An 18,882-nucleotide genomic window follows, 5' to 3' on the forward strand; every position below is an offset into this window, starting at 1 on the left:
ACCTTGCTGTTTTGAAGGACAAACAGAGTTGGGATAATGGTATGCTCCTATAGTACTATCCTATAGTGACTAATATCCCCAAAAAGCTACTGAAGCTCTCAGTAGCCCTCTAGCCTAAGCATGGCATGGGGTACTCTTTGATTTGTTTACTGTCTCCTGCATCCGTTCATTTCATCGACCATGGATAAAATTAACTTTGCACAAAGACCACTCTGAACTAATTAGGAACATTGAACATCACAGGCAGCACCGGCAAAAACCACACTGCCACTATAATAAGATTCACAGGTACATGATCGGTCTGGTCTCCGTGTGTCTCTAAACAGCCATGGTAACCATAGAAAACAGCATGGCCATTATATCACAGTGCTCATATATTTCTCAGGGAAAGATTTTAATATGTTTTTCTGTTGCCTCTTTTATCATTACAGATATTATTTTTAAAGGCAAAGTAGGTTTCTCTGCTGATTTCAGTTTACCTTTTTTATTAGTAACACATAGCTAGCTTAGCTAGCATGGTTTTGGAGGGAACTTTTTAGTAAACAAACAGAAAATCACACTAGCTTGACACAGATAATAGCTGTATCTGTCATTGTCTTGCTCAAGGCCAATGAAAAGAAACCTTGTGGGGTAATTTAGCCGTAGCCCTTTACAAAAAAAGTACTGATGGAACAACTGCAGAGTGCATGGAACAATAAGTATTTTATTCAAATTCTCAACAAACACATATTTAAGTACAACAAATCCTCTGATTTACCACAAGATACATAAAGTGTTAGTCAAAAACACCTTTGAAGGTACAGATAATGGCAGTTATAGGTTAAGTGTTAGCCTTTCTGTGAAACAAGAAGCTGGAGATAAGGAGACTTGGGGAGGAGTGTATGTATTCAAGCTGTTGTTTGCAACACTATACAGTGAGCTTAAAAAAGGGGGTGGACAAAAAGCTCCCCCAATCACCAGCTTGTTCTGACACACCACCCCTTTTTGCTTCCCTCTAACATGACACACAACTCCCATTTAACATTTTTCATATGGACTTCTAGTATCTGCTGCAGAGGCAAGTCATTCCAAGCATGCATATGATGTTCTTTTTTATGCACAGCCATAAATCGCTCTGCAGCTGCTCCCCAAGTTTTTCCTGTGTCATCAGACAGACGTTTTCACTTCCTGCAGTGTGAGAGGCCAGAAAACACACAAATGATTTGAGTGGGTTGCAAACACACAAGAAACACTTCCCCCTTCTCCACAGTTTCCAGTGGAACAGCCCCATACAAATGGCTTCCAGCTGCTGTAAACTGGAATTGCTATATCCTTGTTGCAGACCCAGATGTTTGACTGCGGCACTAAGAGGCCCTGATTAGGGTTATGACTGGGGTCTTTGTGACTGATCGGCACCAGTTGAAAAGTCATACTGTAACAGTATTACACAGTAAGACCCCTTTACTTCAGCAGGAGTTGTAAGGAGTCTCCCTCATTTCTTTTCCAGCTATCCTGTCCTCTAATTTCTATTCTTTTTTGCTGAAGCTTAATTTATACATTTTACAGTTGTTTTTTTTTAAATTAATTTAAAAAGATAACACAGTCTTAAGCAGCTGTTACACATTTGTGGGCCAAGCTCCTCTGATTCTGATGCAATCTAGGTATGTGAACCTGTTGTTGTGTCTAGACTTTATTTGACAGATGTAGCAGTGATTAAAACCAACCAACCAAACCAATGGAGGATACTATCCAGTGTATCCTCCATTGTAATAAAAGAAATAACGTGTTATAATTAGTCTCTCAGGGTAACTCCACAGAATTTATACATGTCGATTACAGTTCCTCTTAAAAAAGATTTCTGTGGCTTCCTTTTAATTCAAATAAAATGCCTACTCCAGACCAAATAATCAGAGAAGTGAGAAATTGTGTCATGGCAACAGAATAAACACCAACACTAACTTCAGCACCTCTTTGGTACACTAAATTTTAATTTGAGAACTCTCGCATGCTCTGTATGGCTGTCTGTCTCTCTGTGTCAAGAGATGCAAACATCATGCTTTATTTGCATGTTGTTGTTTTTCCTTTTCTTTTTAAGGAGCTTGAAAAGAAAAGCTTCAAGGAGCCTAATAAAAGTTTCAAGAAAGCTCCTTTGATTACTATGACCTGGATGACTGAGAACCTACACAGACTTTTCTTTTTTTTTCCTTTTAGATATAATTATTTGAGATTAGCATTAGGAAGCAAAGCTGGGAGGATGTGAATCGAGTGCAGTTAGCTGGGAAGTATGTGGGTCACTAAAACACATTCACTGCACTTAGTTGGCATTTCTTAACTTCCCTTTTCCTTTTTCTTCCCCCGGCTCTCAATGCTGTCGTCAGAGAAGAATGTACTCTGCCTTGTGGGAGCCAAGTGTGCGTTCAGTGCAGTAGGGTCCACTTCCTGAGCCCTGGTCAGCGAGTCCAAATGTCTGATAGTGAGCTGGCTGTGAGGCTGCTGGGTATAGACAGCTGCAGGATTTAAGGCCACTGCTCTGCTTAGTTTCTTCTGTCTGGGGGATTAAGGAGCCTGGATGTAACTACAGTACATCAAAAGGAACTAGGTGAGGTGATTCAGGTGTTTCTAGCCAGCTATTAGCTTATCAGATTGAAGTGGCTGTGTGGATGTTAGACCACACAATTATCGACAGGTCCAACTGAATTGTCTTTGTAGATCATTTAGTCCTTTGGAATTTAAACAGAACAACCTATGGTCTGTATGTTGTCTCTCAGAAGAACTGAGGTACTCTAGTATTCTACTTTGTAATTAAGTACAGTAATTAATAGTTGCACATGGTGAAGAAGTGAAATGTTAAATATTTCTAACAGTGGTTTATTTAGCATAACTGCCGATGGTTATTGCATTTGAACAAAAAACAGAGCACCACCTACAGAGTCTTAAATTGGATTCGGGAGGGGCTCTCTCCTCCACAGCCGCTGCTCCTCCACATCAAAAGGAACTAGGTGAGGTGATTCAGGCATCTGACAAGGATGGCTCCTGGACACCTCCTGGGTGAGGTGTTCCGGGCATGTTCCAACGGGAGGAGGCCCTGGGGTAGAACCAAAACACGCTAGAGAAATCTCTTGTCTGGTTTGGGAACGCCTTGGTGTTGCCCTGGACAAGTGGAAGAAAATGGATGAATGGAAACACTGTCCAGTAATGGCTCTAACTAACATGGTCACTGTATCAGGTTATCATAAAATCTTGATTCCTGGTGGTTACATTTTTAATATTTTCCACCGTTAACTGAACTGCCAACTGAATCTGAAAAAACAGCTACTATTATTTTGTCTCCAAAACTTTTACATAGTGTGATCTCTAAAGTTAAACCTGGGTTTGGGTGTACTTTCATGTAATACCAGTTTGTACCTTTATCTCCACCAGCACCAATAAAAGAAACAGTGATGTACCCAGCAAAACAAGAGCTCTTAGAAAGTGAAGTGAAATAATGATGATGGCCTCATCACAATGTTTTTTCTAGATTGGTAAAATGAAAGCTTTTAATGCTGACATTTCTGACTAGTAATATATTTACTCAATTAGCTTTTTATTGTCTTGTGTTTTTAGATAAAATACAATCACTATATCTAAGTAGTGCTTTATAGCTATCTACCAAACTGTTAACTGGGATCTCCAAGGATTCATGCCCTGATCTTAGACATACTGTGCTCTTGCCTTTTTGCTAAAGGGGCGGATAACTTCACTAAACCCGTCTGATAAAATGCCCCCCCTGGTGGTGATAGTTTTAGGAGACGGTAATTCCAAAAAGTACTTTCAATAGCAGCTGTGCTTTTTTATTTCTAGTTGACGTATAACTTAATCTATAATAACCATTATACTGTAAACCATTATTAGAGCTCTGACTGGAAAGGAAAACCTCTGTTAGATGAGGGAGTTCGTTGACCTCTTCCTATTAAAATCTTAAGCTTAGTCTGTAATTTCTTGTGTATTCTCAGTATTTATTATATTTATTTTATTTATATGTATATTTATATGTATTTATTTTAATACCACACACACACACACGTATACATGTATATAGCAGTGTGCTCACGTGATAGAGCGGCTGGCGGCTGTGTGTATTTGTAGCCTCGCTACCAAATCGGCATTTCATCTCCGAGGAAGTTATCCCAGAGAGAAGTAAAGAAAGTGTGTAAGTTCATCTCTGAATGTTTGTAAAGCATTCCCATGTTAAGCTTAACAACCGATATACGGAGCGACTGCCTCTTCTCTCTCTCTCCTGCTGCTACTTCATTAACAGGGAAAAGGGGGCACAAAGACATACTTTTCTTTCTTATTCTCATTTAAAATATCTAGCTTTTAATTATTTAATAATTATCTGAATCTTACACCCAAAGTTTTAATCTGATGTAAAATGTATAGAAGTCCATTACTGTATATAGTAAATATACTAGGGTATATTGGTAAGTCTAATATACCCTAGTAACTTGTAGTACTTTTTCCTTTGGGAAAGTACCATCTGTGAATTCTGCAATTCTGTTGAAGAAAGATGTTGAATCTATTTCATTATTCTTGAAAAATAATTTATTTCTTTCTTTCTTTTTTTTTCACCCTGCATCAAATTAAAGTTGATTACATCGATTAAGCATCATGAGGAAGAGGGTGGGGGGTGGTTCCCTATTTTCTTTTGCTGGGAGTTTGAAACCCTATTAGTTAGGTTGCTTAATATTTCTGCTAAGTACTCTTTAAAACACCAGAATATGGAGGATGGAGTAGGTTTAACTTTATTAGATTGATCAGTGTTGCTGAACTATGAAATATTTTGGGTGCAGTGTGTTTTTTTACATACATGTATAACAGAATAGCTTTAGTGTTGTTGTTTATTTAAACCTGAGTATGAACTTATACAAAATGCAGCAAGATATTAAAAAAACTGTTTTATTGATTAGAAAACACACTATATCGGATTCATATCGGTATCGGCAGATATCCAAATTTATGATATCGGTATTGGACATATGGCACGATACCATTATCGATACCAATATATATATATATATATATATATATATATATATATATATATATGCACACATACATGTGTATATGTATGAATGTATATATATATATATATATATATATATATTAGGGGTGCAACGATACACAAAATTCACGGTTCGGTTCGGTTCGATACTTTGGTGTCACGGTTCGATATTTTTTCGATACACAAAAAAATGTTCATGCCTTTTTATTAATTTGTCATTTATTAAATTTTCACGGCACATTCTGCACCACCTCTCTGTGCGTTCATCATTTGTTTGAAGCCAGCTCACCTCCTGCAACCACTTTTCCGAGAATACGCGCTTCTTTTGTGGTTCGGACTCCTTCTGACATTTCTTTGGAGGTGGAGGAACACCAAAGTAATTGCTTAAAGGAGCTTCTTCGACATCTTTAAGAGTTCTAAACAAATGTCTGTCCTCCTCCTGAAAATCTTATGTATGCAAACAGGCGTTGCAACTTCTTATCTTGTGCGCGTTTTTTATTTTGACAGCGAATGCGCACCTGCGGACCACTTATGTGCAGCCCTGGTTATTTAGCTCGTCATATTGCAGCCACAGAAATTCTTTTGTCCATGAAACCATAAAGCTGCACTTTCTTTTTGCCTTATAGTCTGATTTGTCATAACTTTTCTGTTTTGCGGTAAGCTTTTCTTTGGCTGTCACTTCTTCACCCTGACCTGTCTTATTTGGCTCAGCAGAACTAAAATATATATCCTGCTGCTTTTACACAGGCACTCACATAACGCTCAGCGATTCTCTGCGCGATCAACCTCTCACATGTTTAAGCTGCGGGAGATTTCACTTGTCATGTTTGCATAGTAAGCTAACGATTGATAAGACGATGTCAGAGGAATTGGTGGATATTATCATCACTCACCAATCAGTGCTGTCGCTCTCTATACACAGTTCGCGCGATTGCAAAGTGAAAGCAAAAAACAAGCGCAAATTCAAACGCGATTTCAGTATGTCACATATTGACAGTGGCTCACCAATGCCAATGACATAATTACCCAGCTACATTTCCGAAAGAATGCAAAAGCATTGACATATATTTTTCCTTCCTACGATAGGCCGACGATCAGAGCAGGGCAGCCCGACTGGAAAAATCGCTAGCCCCGGGACCTTGGGCTAGCGATTTTGCGAGCCCTGTATCTGATTGAGGAATCACTCATCTTTGGAAAAGAGTTTATTACAGAGAAATGTCTCTTTCCAAAATAAAAGCTATACTATACGCTTCTTCTGGGCTATATTCTCAGCAGCATATTAAACATATCAGGTCCCCATAAGGAGAATCATGTGCTAACGGCTGTCTAAATGACTCGGGTAACGTTTGTATGCTTGCTTGTTGTTTTTGTCTGCTTCCACTTGTCTTTGCACTAGGATGCTATCGGGTAAATGTGCAGTCATATTCGTTGTGTTCCCACTAGTGCTGTCAGCCTTAATCTGAAATGAGGTTAACGCCACAACACGGCAAATCTCCGTTAACGAGCTACCGCGGATTGCCCCGTGTGTGGGGCTGGACAGCATCAACACATTAACGAGCTAACTGCGCTAACACACTAGTTCCCACTCATGTAATTGAGCATTGCGTGGCACATCTGACATACTGTTTTACTTTACTCCATGACGGGCTTACCTTCAGGGTCATACGTCACATGAAGACCAAAATAGTTCCAGACGCCAGATCTGAATGAGGGTGGGGAAGGTTCAATTTGCTATGTTGCAACGAGCTTAACTGCTGCACTGTCGAGCGCAGATCCACTGAGAGCTCAACACAGACAGCACCGTCAGAAGGAAAGTTGATAAAATAAATTAAAAATGTTGTATTGTTCGATACATATGCGTACCGAACCGAAAGCACTGTATCGAACGGTTCAATATCGATACGAGTATCGTTGCACCCCTAATATATATATATATATATATATATATATATATATATATATATATGTGTGTGTGTGTGTGTGTGTGTGTGTGTGTGTGTGTGTATACGTATATATATATATGTATATATATATACGTATATACATATATGTATCTATATATACGTATATACATATATATATACATATGCATATAATGTCAGTGATTACGAGTGTGAAGCTTAAGAATTTACTCGAAAACACTTCCATTAAAGCCATTAAAGTCAATACTACGTTATGGTAACAAACACTTTTGCATTGGTGCTGTGTTGATACAGGGGGACATCTGGTCTTGATTTTGGTTTGTTGGCCGTGAGAGCATTTTAGTCGCTAAAACCTTTTTCCTCCTCACTTTGTGTTTATTATAGTGGAACAGCCTGGGACTTCGGGGTAAGTTGTAAGTGGTCTATGGTGTTAAATGAAGCCTGTCTTCATTCTCCATGTTTCAACTAGACATTGGTAACATCTGAGTATCTTTGGTCAACAGATTCCTAGAACGTCTCATAGAGATGTTCTGTTTGTTTAATTACCTGAGCAAGTCTTGTGCTACCTCAATACTGCAAAATGCCTCATCCATTAGATGCTTTAGTTAATTTTGGTTATAAGATAACTCTTCAAATAGCTTTTTTAAATGCAAACCCTTTGAATTTATTCATACATTTAAGTAAAGTCTTCAGTGCTCCGTTTGTGGCATTCAGTGCAGTGATCTCACTTGATGTTTCATAGAAATTAGGATTAAAGAGATGGATAAATATATATATCCTTAAAACAAATATATTTGTTTTAAGGAAGGAAAATAAAGAAAAATGACATGAACTTATAAACGTACATGCTATAGCTAAACTTGTCAGCACATAGCACAGGGGATGTTTAATTATAATTAATGGGTGAACAGTGGTAATTATTTGTCAGTACTTGAAACAAAGTTAAGAAACTTTTTAAAAATAATTTTAAAGTCATGACTAAACGGCCAAAATATTCTAAATTAATAAATTTATTGAGCCGTTAAGCTACTCAGCTAATAGTTAGCTTGAAATATTAGAAATTAGAGTTAAAACTGCACAAATGCATAACTGAGCATAACAAAAAAAACACTGACATTTCAGTTATTGTTAAAAAAAAAACTAGACCCCCCCCCCTTCAAAACAACACGTGATGCATGGTGTCATTACAGAAGTTCTTGGGGTTGTTAGGGAAAATCAGGCAAGAATGCCCAAAGTAGTTACCTCAAATGATACACAGGCTTTCTGAGTTTTAAAATCTGCAGTTTTCTGTGGATAACAGGTGTATTATGCAGTTTCCTAGGTCTCAAGGTTCAGTTGTTGTGGGGTGACTGGGTTCAGAGTTGGGGGGGGGGGGTTCCAGCGAAGCAGACGGATGACTTAGGGAAACTCGTCTCCTAGTATTTAAAGCAGTGCCCGTAGCTAGAGGTGGATGTCACTGGGACACAGAGAATCCTGATTTGACATTGTTTTTAATCTAGAATTTCTCTTGTCTGAAGCATAAATGCTTTTAAATCAAGACAGCCAGAAGAGCACAACAGCAATTTCCTGTTGCTTTTGAAGGATTCTTGCTTCTTCTCGTTCACTGGCATTTATTAGAGTGAACATTTTCTGACTTACTGTGTTGTCTGGAATAACTCTAAAGAAGCTTTGGGAGTTCCCCCGAATGATAAAGACTATGTGTTCCTCTGACTTTCGGTCCATCCTTGTTATCAGGCCAAAGTTTTAATTTGTACTTTGGTTTATGACGGAATGGCTGTAAAACTGATACAGAACCTAACAACATAAGTGCATTTAGTGTTTACAACATTAATCCTTACATGACAAATATCTAAACTATCATGGTGAATTGCTGTTGTGTAAAAAAGTGACTGTGACAAGAAATAAAATTAAAATAACTGTTGCCACATTTCGCAGGGACCACTAGGTGTCAAACAACTGTGGACAGTTTAATTTAAACAGTGAGCAATAAAGCCTCTCAGTTGCTGGCTGACTGTAAACTCTTGGCACACTGAAATAAACACATCTCCTCAAGTGTGACTTTAAAAAGGGAGAAGCTGGTGACAGTGTTGTCCAGATTAATCCTAAAATCACAACCACACTGGTGTTTTTCTTTGGAACTTCATAGCATCTGTTTCATTTGGAAACCTGAGATTGCTTAATACTCTGCCAGCATGGGGTGAGGTGAGGAGAATAAAATCCCAGCAACAACCCTGAAACTTGACACAAGGGTTTCCTGTTAGTCGTGTAAAAAACAGACAACAAAAGCATTCCCGCTCCAGTTGGTCTTTTCCCACAAGTTTCACCTGACTTAGCTTCAGAGTCAACAACTTTTTATATGGCTTGTGTCACATGTACTGACCTGTTGTTCACCTGAAGGCATTTCTGGTCTCTATTGTTATCTGGTATTGGATGTGTGATGTCTTAAAGAGAAAGTTCCCAGTTCCCAGCAGTCATTTGTACAAAAACATGTCACTCTCGCCTTTTTCCCTATAGTCATGACAAACACTCTAACAGAATAGCTTTGTTCACAGCAATTCTTATTTACCTTTTAAGGGTCCATCCATTGTCTAAAACACTTTTTTGGCTTTCTCCCTGCATTAAAATGAACTTTCTTCTCATTGGCTGGCTTTTGCAAAGAAACAGTTCGAACAGCAGGTGAGTAAGGCTTGCACAGCCGGAGCTGTTAATCTGAGATGACCATGTTATGATTGTCCCCTCTCACTGATGCCAGTTAGAGTAAACTTGAACCTTTGGCTCACAGGTATGACTTACTAACGACCTCAGTATTTGAAAATTAATAATAATGTATTTTGTATCTTGTGTGTTCTGTCACCATATGGTTTATTTGCTTCTTTTCCATCTACGAAGGAAATCATACAAGGAATGTGTAAATGTATGGACTATGTACGTAAGAAGCATTTGTAAAGCTTAAGTTCAATAGATTCAATTACAAAGTACAGCAGGAGTAAAATGGCCAAGATGTAAAAAAGGGAACTCATGACGTTGGTAAGGCATGTGATGACTGGTTGCCTTGTAAGCTGTACAGTGTGTGTGTATCCTTGAGTAAACGTGTGCATCGATACAGAAACAATAGTGTTCTGTTATTGCAACATGACCCTTTGTTTAGCGGTTAGTGTCTGTAGTGTAAAGTATTTTCCTGGAGACAGTTGTGCAAGGTGTTTTTTTTCTCCCCTGTTTCTACTATTGTGGGGTCTACCTTACAATATAAAGCACCTTGAGGCAACTGTTGTTGTGATTTGCCGCTATATAAATAATACTGAATTGAATTGAATTCAACTGAATTGAACTGAAATATAATAGAATCATGACATTCATTCTGTCTTCCCACTGTGTGTCTCCTGCAGCATGGGTGGGCTCCCTCTCCATGGGCATGATCTTCTTCTGCTCTCCCATCGTCAGCATATTCACCGACATGCTCGGCTGCAGAATTGTTGCAGTGGGTGGTGCTGCTGTGGGTCTGGTCGGCCTACTGGGTAGCTCCTTTGTCACGTAAGGAAGTTTTCCAACTCAAAACTGCATAAGAATTTTTTTACATTTCCTAAGATAGCATGCTTTTGCTTTATGTATAATTCTTTTGTAGCACCTTTTAACTGTTATTTAACTTAGCACGTACAGGCAAAACCTTTGTATTATAGGCCTGTCTCGCTTCACTTTTTTGTCACATGACAAACCATGCATACACAGTGTTTTCCACTGAAAAAGATTGTATTTGGGGCAGTAACAAGGCACCCATGATTTCTTATATGGTTTCCACAAATATAATATATCATGCTTTTTAGAAACTTCTAAGTTAACATTTTGGGCTGCATGTTGTGAGGGCAAATTGCATAGACACATGCTAACTAGTACTAAGTAACAAATGAAATACAAGACATTTACTCATCTAAAGTCAAACGCAAATGTCTTGGATGGACTGTATCTTGCAGCACAACACATTTACCCTAAATATCAAATACCAATATCACAAACATAGTGAAGAGGTCAAACTCGGTGACTCTGTTCACTTGGCGAAACTTTCAAAATGAGAGCAAGGGGACTGTACCGTAGTCCTGTTGGTTAATTGAATGGTAAAAATAAAAATAAATATCAGTGTGACTGTGTGGTCTGCCTGATTTTATTTGATCAATTCGATGAGTCAGTTTGTTTTGTCAGTCAGTTTTCTCCCAAAACAAAACATTTTATATAAAATAATGACTTCATGGTAAAAATGACCTAGAATCTAATTGTGGCCTACAAGTGAGAAAACACTCACACAGTCATATGAGGTTCAAGCAACGCAACAAGTGCAACGCACACACTTTATCACTAGAGTAAGCAATAAAACTGCTGAATTACAGCTGGTCAAATGACAGAAACTGTGGTCAGGAAGCTGAATTCTCAGGCTGCAGACTTACTATGTGACTGCTATTGGCACTTAGATATTTATTTAAGCCAAACAGAACTTTGAAACTCACTGTGTGCAAAACCATTTCCAAAAACGCTAGGCCCCTGTATAAAATGTAAATAAAAACAGAATGCAGTGATTGGCAAAGCTCATAAACCTATAAAATATTTTATTAACAGTGGAACTAAGAACATGTACTATTTTAAGGAAAAGGCATTAGGTCATTTTGAATTTGGTGGCAGCAACATGCTGTCTGTCAGTTTTCATGAAATAGTAAAATGACTTAGTTTAAAATGATAGCTTTTATAATTATGAGTCACTGACAATGTAAACCAATATGCACCATCAGTTAGAATGTGTCATAATGTGTTAAAAATATTTAAACTAATTGTTTGTTGTCACTGAAGTTATAGCAAATTAACTTAATGTGAGAACGAGTTAGGAGACTTACTCTGTATTTGATTTATGTGAATGAGAATTGTGTTACTGCGTTGCATTTAATTTAACCTAATACGTGATAAAGCTTCTTGAAACAAAAATCAGTATCATAAACAACGTTTTTTTTTTACCTTTAAAGACATTTGACATCTTATTTTATAGTTGCTGCTGCTAAGAACTGATTCTGTTCTGGGAAATATCTTGTGGATGAATTGGCAACTCTGAATGTTGCCAATGATGTTATTTATTTGCTCCTAGGTCCCTGGGCCCCATGTACTTCACATACGGCATTGTGTTCTCCTGCGGCTGCTCTTTTGCCTACCAGCCAAGCCTGGTCATCCTTGGCCATTACTTTAAGAAGCGCCTTGGCCTGGTAAATGGTATTGTAACAGCCGGCAGCAGCGTCTTCACGATCGCTATGCCCTTTGTGCTGTCCGCCTTACTGAAAAACATAGGCCTATACTCCACCATGCGTGTCCTCTGCATCCTCATGCTTGTGCTGATGCTGGCTGGCTTCACTTACAAGCCCCTGCTGCCGGTCAAACCGAAAGACTCCCAAACAGGCAGCTCACACCTAAAACAGATTTTCAACGTCAATATCTGGAAGTCGTGGGGATATCGCATCTGGGCCTTCGGCATTCCCGCTGCCCTCTATGGCTACTTTGTGCCTTATGTTCATCTGGTAAGTACTTATCACTTCTTTCATCTGCTGTGTTAATAATATTTATGCTGGCATTCATACTTACTGTTTGTGTATGTGCCGTTCACTCCCCTCCAAACAAGGGGTTGGTAATGATCCATTTGACATATGGGAGCATGCCAATTCCAAGATTCCACAGTGTGATTTTGCAACTATCCTACTCCTGGGTTCTGGATCTCATTATTGGTGCGTTTAACAAGGAATAAGGGTGAGAGGTTAGCTAGCTTCAACAGCACAGTCATCAAAACTCATAACAGCTATGTGAATAACAGAATTGTGAAAGGGGAGAGGAAGGGAAGTTGAAACCATGGCAGGATTTTCCAGACATTCAGTGGTGGCACAGAGTGTTACTGTCTTTTAATATTTTGTTTTTTGGCAACTGTGATAAATAAAAAAAATGTATTTAAGGGAGGATGCAAAAGGAGACAGAAAAACACATCATTTGAGAACGTTTCCAGAGTTCCTTCACGTGCACCAGTGTTATATCAGACGAATTTTCTCCAAGTGTGCACTTCAATATCACTATAATCCCAAGGACAAAACATCTAAACACAAGCTAGACAGCTAAGTGCATGCTGATGCATGGCACAGGATAGGAGAGCTAGCTCTTCAAGACAAGACTCAGCTGAACATCTGCACTCAAACAGAGAGAGGGCACTCCTTTGAGAATTCTAATCTTCACAGTTTGGAAACATGGTTTGAGAGAAGAGTCATCATTGGACTATCAGTCATTCTAATATGTGTGTGTGTAATATGTGGCTGTAATAATTCACATGATGGCAAGGTGGAGCAGTGTCGCATAAAGAGTTCACACCTTGCCTCGTGAGACCCTTAATGATTTGAAATGATGGAGATTCCAGTAGGAATGTTGGTGCTCTGCGCACGGCTTATTTGGCACGATACAAATGCACAAAAGTGGCACAAAGATTACAGTTTTACTATTGCATGCTTTTCTTGACACCGAATTCTCCTTGCTGTGCATGACGTGTCCATACCACCGTTGGCATGCTTCCCTCATCATCTTTTCGATTGAGGCAACTCGGAGTCATTTTCGAACATCTTCATTTGTCACACAATCCGGGCGGGTTAAGCCCAGACATCCACCTGAGCATCTTCATCTCCATGGCAGTGAGGATCTGCTCGTGTTTCTTGGTGGCTGGCCAGCATTCTGCTCCATATAGGGCCACCAGCCATAGGACTGTCTTGTAGATCTTGGCTTTAAGGTGTTCAGGCATCCTCTTATCGCACAGGATGCCGGTGAAAATACGCCATTTAAGCCATGCTGTGTTGACTCGTGAGCGCACATCCAGGAGAGTCTCGCCGTCCGCCGAGACCAGGGACCTGAGATATTTGAATTGGGCGGTCTTCTTTAACTCCTGGCCGTCGATCTGGATCAATCCCAGGATCTGAGGGCCACATTCTAGATATTCCGTCTTCTTGGTGTTCAGGTGCATTCCACTTTCTTTCAGCTGGTCCTTCCATTCCTGCAACTGCTCTTGTAGGGGCAGGTGGTCTGGGTCTGCGAGTGCCACATCGTCTGCGTAAAGGAGGGTCCAAGGTATTGGTTATTGTAGGTTGGCCAACGCTGTGTTCATGCAGAGGATGAACAGCATGGGTGACAGGGCTGAGCTTTGGTGGACGCCAGCGGTGATGCTAAACGGTGATGAGGTCTCCCTGCATTTTAATGTTTTTTAAAAAATAGTTACCTGCACTGCCTGCAGAGCCATGGGTCCATCAGCGCAATGCAATTACACTGATGTATGCAATTAAAATGAACACAAGGCCAAATTGCTTAAGATGGCGCATTTAAAGAATAGCTCAACAAACACAGTTTGCTAATGTATTTGTGCACAAATATAAATGAAATATAAATTGGAATTTATTGTAATAAAGGCCTCTGTGTGTAATTGTGATATGGTTACCTAACCACTTATGGTCAATTTTGGGCTACTTTTACATATTATATTTTACTAGATATTTAGTTCACCTTTCTTAATACAATGATACTTTTGTAGAACTACTGAGCCATTTTGAAATATAACTATTCAGTGCTTTCAACAACACAAATACAATATAGTGTGACTCTACAGCATTGGCAAAGAGCCCTGACTCTCAAAGACAGACATATTAAAAACAAAACAAAACAAAACATGATTAAAGAAAATCAGTCTCGGCAGGTAGATGTCAGCTGATTTTGTAGTGTGGGTTGCCTGGCTCTTTTTGCATGTGTTCATTATTTAGCTGTGTGGTCCTGGTGAATGTGGCATAATATGGAAGAAGGATTAAATCTGCAGTTCCGTAAACATGTGTCGCTTTCCCTAAATCAGTGTTTATTTCTGCTTTAAGATAGGAAACTTTGAGCTTAGAGAAAACGTCTTGGGAGGGCTGCTGAAGGGGAGCCTGTATGTACTGGAAAGACTCAGGAGATGACTGTTTATTTGGAGACGGTGACTTTGTTATTGGAGGGAGATCAGAGTGTCCTGTGGATCAATGCCTGTGTTTTCCCAACACCTCTCATGTCTGCTACACAGACTGGGATAACACTTGGATTTGGCTGAAGCCTCAGCAGCAGCACTGGACTAACAGCCTCAGCAGCCATTCTTCCCCCCTACCTGCACCTAAAGTCCCAGCCCTGTGGGATGGAAAAACAGAAAAACATGCGTCCAGCAGCATATTGTTCGGCCTGTTGGAACGGAGTCCTGTCAGATCCTCCAAACAGCTGTATACTTTTTATTTTTTTATAGTGTCTATTTCCTTGAGCAAAGTGCCGAGCGCGGCCTTTTGAAATAGCCTTGCCCTAGTACCACGTATGTTTTTCATCTTGCTTACCTCTTTACTTAAAGAGTAAAGTCCAGTTCTCAACTTATTGCTGATTAGAGAAAAAAGAAGTTGCCTTTGTGTTTGCTCTGTAAATGGCTTGATAAAAGGTATGCTATTGCTTTGCCAAGTGCAAAGTGGGAAAGGAATTTGTAAAAATTATGCAACTTGCTGAAGGCCAATATGTTAGAAAGTTTGATCTTATCATCAAGACAGATAATCCATGTCCTCCCTTTCCTGAATCAACATAACTGAATCATGGAACACCATAAAGGACCATTCAGAGCCATACTTTTTTTCAGATAGCTGTGTCTACTTTTAAAATAAGCTTGTTTCATTTTTTTAATGAGGAACACCTGCAGGGCTGCAGTGTGTGGGCTGGATGTTTGATGATCATTACACATCTGCGAGAGAGTAGGAGAACGACAGCACGTGGGAAGGTTGGGTTGGTGCACAGTGGGGCTCTAAAGGGGAAAACTCTCCCTATAATTTAAATGTATTTTGTGTTAAGGTGCTCTAGTTTGTTACGTTGCTAAATCCACCAACTATAGATTTCTTTGTTAGACATCTGAACTAGTCATAAGTAGCAGCTCAGGTTACTGAGAACTTCAGTGAACACTCTGTAGTTGTTATGCTTAATGTAATGTCATCAGCTATGCATGCGTTTGTCAAAAATCTTGTTTTTGCTGGGTGAGAATCTATGAGATGAACCACTTTATTTTTCTTTACATTTATATATCGGTTGGAGCAGGAAGCTTTGAAAATGTAACCTAACCTGATAATGTGGGAATGAGTCAGATAGGAATTGTCTAAAAAAAGATCCAGGATCGTTTACCAGCTATATAGCTGTGAACAAAGGATCTTTGTTTGACTGATAGTTGGCTGGTATCATAGATCTCATCATGGCAGTGAGTAGGTGATGCTAGGTTGTAACTCATACACTTCCATATTATCTTACATATTTGCTATATGACTCTCTTGGTCTGCTTTTCCTGACTGAACCACATTCTCCATAAGGTATTCACTACGGTATGACACATGAAGAATATCAATCACCTTCAGAAGGCTAGGCTGAAGCAATAAATTTCAACAATTATCAACTGTCCACTGGTTTATGTCTGATAATGTGATTGTGTGATTGAGGGAGCAGCACGTTTGTCACGTGAACCTTCCAAGCAGAATTCTAGGTGGCAAAGTTCAAGATACATCTAACTTCACTTTAAAACTATCCTCCCTCTGGTCAGCCTCAACTGAGTGTGTGTATCATAAGTTAATCTCCTGACACTTATACAAACAAACAAAGATGTGTGTAGCATTGCTTCTTGGATGTAAGACTTCCCTCCTAAAGACAGAGCATGTTGTTGTACATTGGCAAAGAATGTAAGTCTTCCAGAAGTCTTAGGGATGTATGTGTGACTGCCAGAAAGTGTAGGGGGTGATGGTGATGGGTCTATACATCAGCAGACAGCAGGTCCTTTGAAGAAGTCTGCTGCACACTGCCTGGAGGTAGAAACACAGCACGCCCCTATTTCTCTTCTCGGTCCTCGCAGATTAATGCTTAGCAGTAGGAATGACGTGGCTACAGGAGATAATGTGGAAAGCCAACATCTGGACAGTGTAAACTAGAAAACGGCATTCACTGGAAGCTGAAATACAAATGAGCACTGAAATATGGACAAGCTAGATAAAAGGATCTGATGATATGATAACAACAAACTGACCTGTTGCCTGAAATATGGCTGCTGTCATATAAATAAAAGGATTTGTAAAACCAGACATTTTTTTGAACCCAGTTCTGCAAAACCATTCAACCCCAGATTTCTGAAAAACGCATGCAGAATGTGAAGTAAAAGATACATTGAGTGAAAAGTTGAGTGAATTTTCTCTCTCTTCATTCAACTATATGCCTCCACAGGAGTGCAGCACAGTGCTGACAGACTTATAAAAAACAAAGACCACACCAGGTGTCACTCCTGTCAACCAAGAACAGAAAACTGATGCTACAGGTTGGCAGAGTCACCAAAATTGTGAAAGCGTGGTTCCTTCCTGGCTTTTATCATCAAACTGGTTTCTCAAACATGCCAATGAGTTCACTGTACTCAAATGGCTTCCTCAGCCACCTCCTCTTAATCCAATAGAGCACCTTTAGGATGAGGTGGCACAGGGGATTTGCATTATGGATGTACAGCCAACAAATCTGCAGCAACTGTGCGATGCTGTCGAGGCAACACGGACCAAAATCTCTGAGGAATATTTGCAGCACCTTGGTAAACCTTTGCCATGAAGAATTTAAGTAATCCTAAGGCAAAAGGAGGTACAACCCGGTACCAGAAAGGTGTACCTAGTTAAGTGTCCAGTGAGGTTAGATCTCAGGCAAATATCTTTATGTAGTTAACACACAAATCCACAATGACTAAGCAAAGAGCACTGTCCAATGAGGTTTTAGTCAGTGGTTGCAGTTTCACAGTTTGTATTGTAATTCTTTAAATGTGCTGTACTGTGCATCATATAACTGCAGTAAACTAAAGAAATGAAACAGCTGTGTTCATCTTTCATTTACTGTCCACAGATGAAACACGTGGAGGAGCGTTTTGGAAAGGACACCAATAAGGAAGTTTTGCTCATGTGTATTGGTATAACATCTGGCATTGGCCGACTGATCTTCGGCATAGTGGCGGATTACATTAGCGGAGTCAACAAAGTGTTCCTGCAAGTGAGTGTGTGGCCTCAACAGTCGTGTAAGCAGATTTACATTGTCTGAATGCAGAAGTTCTGACCATTAAAAACTCTCTGAAATAGCATTTTAGTGATCATGTGAGGATCATAGCACAGTGAGACCTTTAAGCCAGTTAAAGGTCTTACAATAGGGGATGAAGATTTAACATTACATGAGCCTTCTCGTGTAATGTTAAAGTAAAATGAGGGGTTTCTTTTGGTTTTGCATCCAATCTGAATATATAGAGTGTACTAAACCATAACAATTAACAAAATAATCTCTCTACTTAGGTGGCGTCCTTCTTCGTCATCGGTCTCATGTCCATGATGATCCCCCTGTGCAATGTGTTTGGCGGGCTTATCGCAGTGTGCCTGCTGATGGGACTGTTTGACGGCTGCTTCATCTGCATCATGGCACCTATCGCCTTTGAGTTGGTTGGAGCCAAAGATGTGTCCCAGGCCATTGGCTTCCTGCTAGGCCTGATGTCTGTGCCCATGACTGTGGGCCCCCCTATTGCAGGTAAAGCAGGAGTAAACTGAAATTTGTGATCATGCTCAGGTAACCCCTGAACATATGACACATGCCCACACTAAACTGATGATCTAATAATATGGCAGTTTAGTCACTTGGCCTTAACTAGCTTCAAAAATCTAGCACATGCATACTCTTATATATATATCCTCGTTGGGGTAATTCCAACTGTGTAGTTATGTGTACCTACAAAAAGGACATTCAGTGAGCTGGTGAGTGCACAAGGATCACTGAGCATGTGAGTTTCTGAACTGGATCATGAATCAAGAGGATGGCTTGGTCTGATGAATCATGTGAGCCAGTGTGTGCACT

At 39.7% G+C, this 18,882-nt stretch overlaps 1 protein-coding gene across 1 annotated transcript in view; it reads left to right on the plus strand.

Annotated features, from left to right (window-relative positions):
• The window catches only part of slc16a10 (solute carrier family 16 member 10), a 30,286-nt gene that overhangs the window by 7,126 nt on the left and 4,278 nt on the right, over positions 1–18,882 (plus strand). The window contains exons 2-5 of the mRNA XM_006796231.3: positions 10,329–10,473; positions 12,065–12,488; positions 17,893–18,036; positions 18,330–18,558. Coding sequence (XP_006796294.1) covers positions 10,329–10,473; positions 12,065–12,488; positions 17,893–18,036; positions 18,330–18,558 — 942 coding nt within the window. The remainder of the gene's footprint in view (positions 1–10,328; positions 10,474–12,064; positions 12,489–17,892; positions 18,037–18,329; positions 18,559–18,882) is intronic.

This window comes from Neolamprologus brichardi, chromosome 15, assembly GCF_056152115.1.
Source record: "Neolamprologus brichardi isolate AB-2024 chromosome 15, ASM5615211v1, whole genome shotgun sequence".
NCBI classification, from domain to species: domain Eukaryota; kingdom Metazoa; phylum Chordata; class Actinopteri; order Cichliformes; family Cichlidae; genus Neolamprologus; species Neolamprologus brichardi.